Here is a 9,263-nt window from a genome sequence, read left to right as displayed (position 1 = left end):
TATCAGTTCTTCCATCAGTGTACTCTCAATTGGATGGTGATTGATGGCATATCTTTATTGGATTAAATGATATCCTAAGAAATTATGTGCACATATTAGAAGAAATCTTTTATTTCCAATTAATCATGTTAATGGATAAATGATGGCATAAGAGTCAATTATAAACTTAGATAATTACACAGTGCATGCATACATGATTATCAGAGAATGTATGATACTAAACAGGTAATAAGGTTTATAATTATGTGTAGTTTTCTAATAAACAAAAAGCACTTCATGATAATCATATTAATGCCAAAGAGGCTAATCACAGTTACGAAACGCAATGCCTTTAAGAGCTAGAAAATCATTAATTCATTCTAAATTTATTGAAATGGGATAATCACTCTCAACAGCTAATAAATGCACATGTTACCTTTTGTTGATCACTCATGAAACTAAATCCATGTGATGTACCATCACCAAGATTCTCTTGTAACAGCTGAAGAAACCATTTCCAGCTGATTTTTGCTTCTGCAGTAACAATTGCATACGCTATCGGGTAGATGTGGTTGTTAGTATCTTGCCCAATTGCCGTCAACAGTTGCCCCTCGTACTACCCTTTACGAAACGTCCGATCCAAGCAGATAAATGGTCGAAATCCACCCAAGAAATTCTTCTTGCAAGCATGAAGACAAATATATATTCTCTTAAAAAGGTTGTCTGAAGTAGGCATCGGCGTTGTCTCAATAATGACAGTTGAACTAGGATTACACCTTAAAATCTCATCTCCATAGTCTCGAAGCAATGAATATTGTGCCTTCTCCGAACCCTCAATTCTCTCCCTAGCTTTGACTATACACCGGTAGATCTTTCTCTCATTTACATTTACATCATACTCTTCTCTGAAGAATTGCTCAGCCTCTTTCACCGTCAATGCTGGATGAGTTCTCATCTTCTTCTCTAGTTCATCCACTACCCACTTTTCATTAGCTGATTTGCATTTGTTGTTTCTTGCACAAGTGTGTTGATCAACAAAGGTCTTCACTTGATAGCTTAGGGGATGAGTTTTTTGTACACAATAAATCTGCCATGGACAATTCTCGTTGTAACATATGGCTTTTGATCGCTTTGGATCAAATCTGGGAAAGAAAATGCTTCGTCCAATGGCGATGTTGTACTTTCTTACTGCTTTCTTGAATAATGCCATTCTTTCAAACTCCATTCTGACATCCAAACGCACTTATTGAACTGGAGCATCTGCATTTTCTTGTGGGTATGCTGCTGGCTGTGTATCTTCTTCATCACTGCATATGCTATCGCAACATTCAGATTTATAGCAGTGATATCCAGGATCATTTGATGAATATTCTTCTTCATCAATAGGCAAGAAAATGCAGGGAGCTTTTGTTGGATCCGAATTTTGAATGAATGTTTGACCTGTAGGAGCAGGCCTTCTAACATTTTTGACTTTTCTCTTACTCTTATCCACTTCTTCAGTTGGACTACTCTATGTTTCAACCTGGGATTGGGGTTGAGGAACTGAGGCTGAACTTGATGCGGACCTTGCTTGGTGTTACTGTTCAACTATTGGTTTAGGCACATATTGTGTGAGTAGCTCATTCGTCCCACTAGATGTATTTGTTTTTTTTTCTAAGATTTCGGGTCAGAAGTTTTGCTTGAGCTTGGTTCACTGCTAGGAGGTATATAGAGTGAGCGGGTTTTGCCTTCTAATGGGGATGATACTTGGGTGTGTGCTGCAGTGGATTCTTCAGAGTTTGGGTTAGGGTGATAGAAGAATCTAATGGGCTAAGAGTGATATTCAGTAGGCTGGAAGTGAGGTTTAATGGGCTGGGAGTGAGATTTAGTGGGCTGGAGTTGAAGTTTAATGGGCTGGGAGCGAGATTTAGTGGACTAGGATTGAGATTTAATGAGCTGGATTTGATGTTTAATGGGTTGGGAGTGAGATTTAGTGGGATAGGATTGAGATTCAGTGTGCTGGGAGTGAGATTTAATGGGCTGTGAGTGAGTTTTTTGTTCACCGTAACTTGGGCCACATTCTTAACTTGTCCACTCTCCTCAATTTTCTCTTCTACTTTGCTATTCATCTCCTCTGCAATGACATTCCTAAGCTCCACAACAACAACATTATCTTTATTTAAATGCTCTTCATCATCTTCGGCTAGCACAGGAAGACTAATTGGATGCTCAGTAAATACATCTATTCACTTATTATGATTTATGGCAGCTTCATACATCTCAACTATATCAATGTTAGTCCACAGTAACTTCAACCCATTTTTAAACTCCTTACCAGGTCTCAGCCAATAGCACTCATTCACAAGACTATATCCAATATCTCTTAGGAGATTCTTGGTGAAGAAGTTGTTTAGTGTGTCAATGTTAACCCTTCTAACTTCATTAACATCACCTCCAACATATTCTACATTTTCATCACTGTATCTTACAGACCTTTCACCGTGGTGTATGAATAGAGTTATATGAGTTGTTGCTGCCATCTACCTAAATATCATACAATATTAAAACTCATACTAAAACTAACATTATTAATTGCTTAAAACCTTAAACCAAATATTCAATTAAAATAAAATAAAATAAAATAATTAACATGCAAATTTATACCAAGAAAAGAACTTCAACAAACATAATCGCTATCATAATAAAGATCATTAGAAATTAGACATTTCAAGTTAATACTCCTAGAATATGAAAAGCATGTGTATTTAAAATGAACAAAGAGAAAACAAGAAGTTGAAGTGGGAAGTACTATGTTGCTAAGCATTGGCATTAAAGGCAATGCAATAAGTCATCATGGTTTATATCTAACTGTTAAAATAATTAATCTTATCTGCTAAATATATATAATATCTATGAGAATATAAATTTGTTGAAATTTCTTGGGTTACTAATGGAACTGTCTTATATGTCTAAGATATTCATAGTCACAAGCATATAAATGAAAGATATAATTTTAAAAGAAGCTGCAATATTGAGATTGAGATGAGACAACGGAAAGTAAGGATGATGAATGGGGAGTGGTGAGTGTGGACCAATGATGTCTTGGCCATCAGACACTATGGGAAATCGAAATTGAAGAAATTCCTACTCTAAAAATTAAGTTACTACACCTATAGTATATATAATCCTCACGGTGCATAAATCATAACTGTGCTTGAAAATTATTTCAAGTGAATACAATATAAACTATATATACAAATAATTCAGTTCTATTCAATACTTCAATTATATTCATAGCTATGCTAACCCATAAAATTGCCCTACCCTCATATTTCACTGGCCACCATTACATATAGAGAAAAGCAAAGTACAGTGAGTCTTCTTAAACTAACAGCTATCAATCAAGAACATTCAAGTTAGGAATTAATAACAAACAACAATTACTAAATTAACAATGAATAAAGTATTGAAATTAATAACTTAAGGCAATCACCAACAATCAGCAATAACCTATTTAGTAAAATCTTTATAACATTTTCAAAGAAAATCATTAGTAAATTGGAAATTCTGCAATGATAGCATTTGTCCTAACCTAAAAAACGAAAACAATAATGGAAAAAAGAAAGAGTAGAAGCAGGCACTAATCGGAACATAGGCAATGAGGGTGACGACGGAAAGGCGACGACGAGTACTTTGAGGGCACGTTATCGCGATAACGACGACTGAGACGGGAACGCATAAGCTCTGAATGCACGACACAAAGGACCTCTGCGACAGCGACTACACCGACGACGCTCACAAACGATGAACGCCGGTAACGAGCGACGACGTCCGTTGGGTTAGAGGAGAATCAACATCACTATTGATGAAGAACCTTTACTCTGCACGCGAAACCCTTGGGGTTTCAATTTGGTACCAAGAGACTCTGATGAGTGATTAGTTTAGTAAAATAGTATTTTATTATTAAATTAAAATAAGATAATGACACATTGGATAATAAACAGCTACGTAGGAAGCCAAACTAACGGCAAATTTGAAAAATTGACGTTTGATTAGAAATATCAAACAGGACAAATCTTTCATGATTACAAAGTTAATTTAAATTAGTCATGGTCAATATTGTCAACGCCTTGATCTTTTAAGGTCAGAAATGACTATTTACTCTAAACTCTAAGTTGTTTCACAAATGACTTAATTCAATATTCTTTGGGCCCGTGTGATAAATAGTATAAATATTTATTTATTATTAGTTTACTTATTTTATTGGTCTTTATAGTTTTACAAAATTTGTAATTAGGTTCTTATGTTTTTTTTCTTTTTAATTGAGTCGTTACACTACTTTTATTTTTGTAATTAAGTCTTTATAAGTGTAAAATATATTAAAATTAACGGAATATTTTTTAACAAATTGAAGGTACCCACAATTAAGAATCTAATTAGATTTTTTATTACACATTTTTTTGTGAAAAATATTTTATTAATTTTAACATTTTTGACATAAAAATAATTTAATTTTAAAATTAAAAATATTATAAAAACCCAATTAAAAAAAATATAAAAATATAATTACAAATTTAATAAAATTATAAAATCCTACAAAGTCATATCATAAAGCACATTCAACTTCACATATTCATCTTCTAACTCTAACCCTAATACTATTTTCAAATAAAATTTTGGGAACTTTTTTTTTATGGTATTTTTTAACTCGACAAGTCAATGATTAATTCATTGCAGATCTGAGCTTCATTTAAGGGTCTGTCACTGGCCAATGAGTTGCTGTATGCACAAAGCGGAGTTCGAACTCCCGACACTTGTTTAAGCAGACGAGTGAGCTGACCACTCGACCAACCCAAGTTGGTTCCCTCAAATTATTTATTATATGATTCATTTTCGATTATAAACTTCCATGAAACTTGATTAAACATTGACAACCACGTACAAAATAAAGCGGTAAAACCAATGGCAAGAACGGATAGAATAAACTATAAAGTCAATAATCTTTTTTGGTACTGAAGTCAATGGGTTCTCGCTTGTTCTTTTTAAATGGATCAGTCCTAAATCTTATTGTCTTAGATTATTAGAAAGGTTAATTCATGGGCTAGTTGTTAAAAATCATGGGATGTCCAAAATCCTCTTGGGTTCTTACAAAAAGATTTATGACCCTAAAAATAAATGGCATGATGGATATATTAAACAAACATAGGACCCCAAAAAAAAGGAAGACACGTGTGCCCGAGAGGAATGAGACGAACGTATCTCACAAGATCGAACACAGATTCGAATCTTCTACTCTGGCGCTACGAGGACTCCTTTGCATTTGGCTGGAAAAACCGAAAAGCAAACTCACTCCTGAAATATAATATTTTAAAATATAAGGAGAAAAAAATGAAAATGATATCCATATAGAATGTGGTGATCAACACCAAATATTAAACCATCATAAAATCAATTTATGGCAGTAAGCTGCTAGCTAGCTAACTATGCAATTGATCATTTGAACTTATAATAAGGGTTTTCCTTCAGAAATACAATGACAATAAACGTCACTAACTTGAAAGACAATAAGACTGATGAAGCTAATCAACAAACTTTACACATGAAAAAAAAAGAAAAAGAAAAAGAAAGATATATTATCAATATGTAGAAGCTGTTTGAGTCCATCATGATCATCATTAAACTAGCTAGCATGAAAAAGAACTTATGCTCTCTTGCCCTTGCATCCCTTCCTCTTGTAATATTAGCTGCTTCTTCAATTGTATAGCAGCACTCAATTCACCAATCTATCCAACACCACAACACAGCTCTCACAATTAATTCACAAAGCACTTGTCATTGCATTGCATACTCAAATTCAAATACCAAATACATTTAATAAGAGAAATGCTATATGCATTATTTTTTTATATATTTCTTTTGCATATTTTTTATTTTTAAAAGTGATTAATAAAAAGAACTCTGTTTCTAGATTATAGAAAAAAAAGAATAAATAACTATTTGTTTCCATAAAAGATGAAAACACTGATATATAATATACTCACATTAGATCGAAACTAAATTTGTACTCACATAAAATGTCCTTTAACAAAAGTACCTTTTGTCTATAAATGGTCATTTATTCTAAAAAAAAATTTACAAAAAAATATAAAAAAAAATTGATGCACATCATTTCTCTTTAATATGTATTTTTGGTCCTTGTCATCTAACTTCCAAACAATGTAAACAAAAAATGAGTGACAATATATGTTTTTTTTGTGCAAAAAACATGTAAATATTTTTTTAGAAATATTATATGTATTATCTTTGTGTATATCTCTCTTGTACATTTTTTAATTTTATAATTTTAGTATTAAAAGTGATCAATAAAAAGTCAAATAAAAAAAGGTCGATCATTTATATCATTTAGAAAAGAGTGTACAAGAGAGTTATACAATGCAAATATCATTTCTGTTTCTTTCTCTGACCTTAAAATCTTCGTCTTCCCACAATAAGCAAAGTTGATTCATGCATCCTTCAAAATCTTGATCATCATGGTCCATGGATCAACATCACCATGCTCTAGAACCACCACTGTTTACATCCATAGACCAAGTCCTGCGTTGACGCAATGGAGAGTGATCCAAATCGAAATTGACAGCGGAAGGTGCCGTGCCATTATTTGTCATAGTTCTATTTCTATTTGAAGGTGATGATGATGAATACTGCCTAGGATAATCACCATTCCGAGAAGAAGAAGGAAAAGAATGATGATGATGAAGAGCACCATGATTACCACGTCTGAAGCAACCAAAGAAACTATTCATCATTCTCCTCAACCCACCACCACTTTCTCTCTCTCTTGAAGTAGTTGAAACCGCCCAAGAAACCCTCCTCCTCTCACCACCACCACCGCCACCATTATTATTATTGTTGTTATTACTATCAAACCCTCCTCCATCCATTTCTGTGTACACAGCAGGAAGAAGATTCTCCCTCTCTGATCCTCCTCTTCCTGCACCGGTTAACCTCCCAACCGCAAAACCGCCACCCGGTAACCGCCATATTGTTAGCCCCACATTGTTATTATTGCCGTTATCATTGTTATTGTTGTTGTTATTGTTGTCTTCTTGATCGGCACGTGCGCTGTCGTTGGTGGCCGCGTTCTGCACGTGACCGTTATTGTTTTGTTCTGTGGGTAACTCGTGGCGGCAAACCGGGCAGGAGTTTCGAAGGGCGAGCCACGGCAAGATGCAGTCCGAGTGGTATATGTGCTTGCACGGCATTTCTTTAGCTTTTGTTCCGATCTCGAAGGCTTCCTTGCAAACTGCGCAATGTGGCTCTGCCGCGAGGTTGTTCTCGGTGATCTCCACCTCCGGCAAGCCTTCTACGGCGGATTTTGACGCCGGAGGAGGCTGCTGGTTGTGGTGGTGAAGGTGTCGCTCGTGCCTTTCGAAATGTGAGAACTGCTCCAAAACCCTATCGAAGCCTGTTCCGAGGAGAAATTCCGACATGCTCGGCGGCAAGGGGCGGAGACCGGCACCGGCGCCGTCGTCATAGAAAAGCTCGAACCCCCTGCGTCTGCTGGTTCCCTCGGATTGCTCGCCGCCCCGGAGCATAATGACCGGATTGATCGGCGACCTGTCACCGCCTGTTCCTCCGCCACCGCCATTGGTGTTCCGGCAGTGTCGCCGTTGATTTTGCCGCGACAAGCCGACATTGTTGTTGTTATTATTATTGCTATTATCGTTTGTAGTGGTGGCGACGGCGTTATTTTCAATGGAATTATGACGCTGGTGACGTTGATGGTGGCCTATCATGTACATCGCTGCCGCCGGCAACCGTCGGCTGCGGTTGCCATCGGCGTAAACGGTGCGTGTGTTAGGATCTACCTCTTCGACGAAACCGCTATCGCAATCTGGACATATCACAATGTCCTGCCTCCATACCCTCACAAATTTATTGCACCTGTAACACCAATGCGAAGACATCTACGGCTATCGTATGAAAATACGTATACGTATTAGTATTAGTATTAGTATTACTCTCTAATACCGATAACTGCTTACAAATTACAACCCAGAGTTGATCAAGTCAGATCCGATGCTCTTTTTCTTTTTTCTTATTATCGGAATTGAAAGGCGAATCTCTGAAAAGAAGAAAAGGTTGTTGATATGAGAATTCAGAGACTTAATAATTCATCAATGTGTTCGGCTTCTTTGTTTTTTTTGTTTTTTCGATGGAGGAGAGAGAGACGGAATTAGAGAGAGAAAGTTGGGGTTCGTTGTTGGACATCCTGGGGAAGAGAGAAAGAATGGGATGACAGTTTTCGTGTTGTTTGGTTTGCGAGAGGGGAAGAAGGGAACAGCGAAACAGCATCGTGCAACGACGTTGTGGGTTATGCGACACGTGGCATGATCTCGTTGGTTGTGGGTGGTTGCTTTTTCCTGTTACTAGTTGCGACAGAGTGAAGCCGGCGCGTGGGTTGTAAGTGGGTGGTGGCAGCAGAGCTCTGTTTTTGGGTTTGACTCAAAATAGGACAACAAGGTTGCAACTGGTGAAGCGAGAATGGATTAATGGAAGGCATTTTTATATCTTTTCTTTTGGATTTTTGTCTATTTCTGTTTAACAGATTTATTTTCTCCTTTCTTTTTAATCTAATTCTCATTTATTATGCTTGGATCTTTTCTAAATACAGAGTAAACATTCTTTTCTTCAAATATTTTTTGTTTCAAAGTTATGTTATAAAAACATAAAAAGTTGATAAAATCAACAACCATCCACCATCAATTCCAATTCATAATAAACATGACACATTGACACTACTCCAATTACAGAAAAGCAGAACAAAAGATGGATCACTTTTAACTCTTTTTTCTCATATATAAGATAAAGACCCGGTTTGGGAGAGAGAGTGGGTGAGGATATTTGAGTCAAACTAATGTTTGTTTTGTTTTTTGATATTATGAAATGAAATGATATAAAAAATTGAACTTCATTCTTTGGCTAATTTTTTTGGATATGATCCAAGGTTTGGTGTAACGCCCGTTTATGGAGTTCAGAGGTGTTTAACAAGTGTGTGACGACGATTAGCTGACGAAAGGAAATTGGACGGTCCGATTTCTTGCAGGGGTAAGGGGGCACAAATCGGACCGTCCGATTTGTGCGTGGTGATGTTGCATGCATGGAAGTCGGACCATGCGATTTGTAGCATGCGGAGGGTTTTTATTTTTTGCCCAAGGAAATCGGACCTACCGATTTGAGGGCTGCATTCAAAAAAATTGTAGAGCACCCAAATCGGACCCAGCGATTTCTGGGTTTCAAAAATT

General features: G+C 36.3%; 1 protein-coding gene across 2 annotated transcripts; it reads right to left on the bottom strand.

Moving 5' to 3' along the window:
* LOC107606594 (E3 ubiquitin-protein ligase RDUF2-like) lies at positions 5,087–8,499 on the bottom strand. Of its 2 annotated transcripts, none has more exons than XM_021107324.1 (2): positions 6,423–8,499; positions 5,087–5,310 (listed from the first exon to the last, which is right to left on the bottom strand). In XM_021107324.1, exon 1 carries the CDS (start codon positions 7,923–7,925, stop codon positions 6,507–6,509), a length of 1,419 nt encoding a protein of 472 aa, XP_020962983.1. In that variant the 5' UTR covers positions 7,926–8,499; the 3' UTR covers positions 5,087–5,310; positions 6,423–6,506. The 2 variants fall into 2 exon arrangements, with proteins under 2 accessions (XP_020962983.1, XP_020962982.1); XM_021107323.1 differs by lacking the exon at positions 5,087–5,310 and adding an exon at positions 5,415–5,741.

Source organism: Arachis ipaensis, chromosome B07 (genome assembly GCF_000816755.2).
Source record: "Arachis ipaensis cultivar K30076 chromosome B07, Araip1.1, whole genome shotgun sequence".
Lineage (NCBI taxonomy): Eukaryota > Viridiplantae > Streptophyta > Magnoliopsida > Fabales > Fabaceae > Arachis > Arachis ipaensis.
The sequence above is the reverse complement of the archived record's forward strand: the minus strand, read 5'-3'. Positions and strand labels throughout refer to the sequence as shown.

Coding starts and splice junctions, on each gene's coding strand:
- LOC107606594 (XM_021107324.1), bottom strand. CDS start 7,925: ATGTCTTCGCATTGGTGTTACAGGTGCAATAAATTTGTGAGGGTATGG.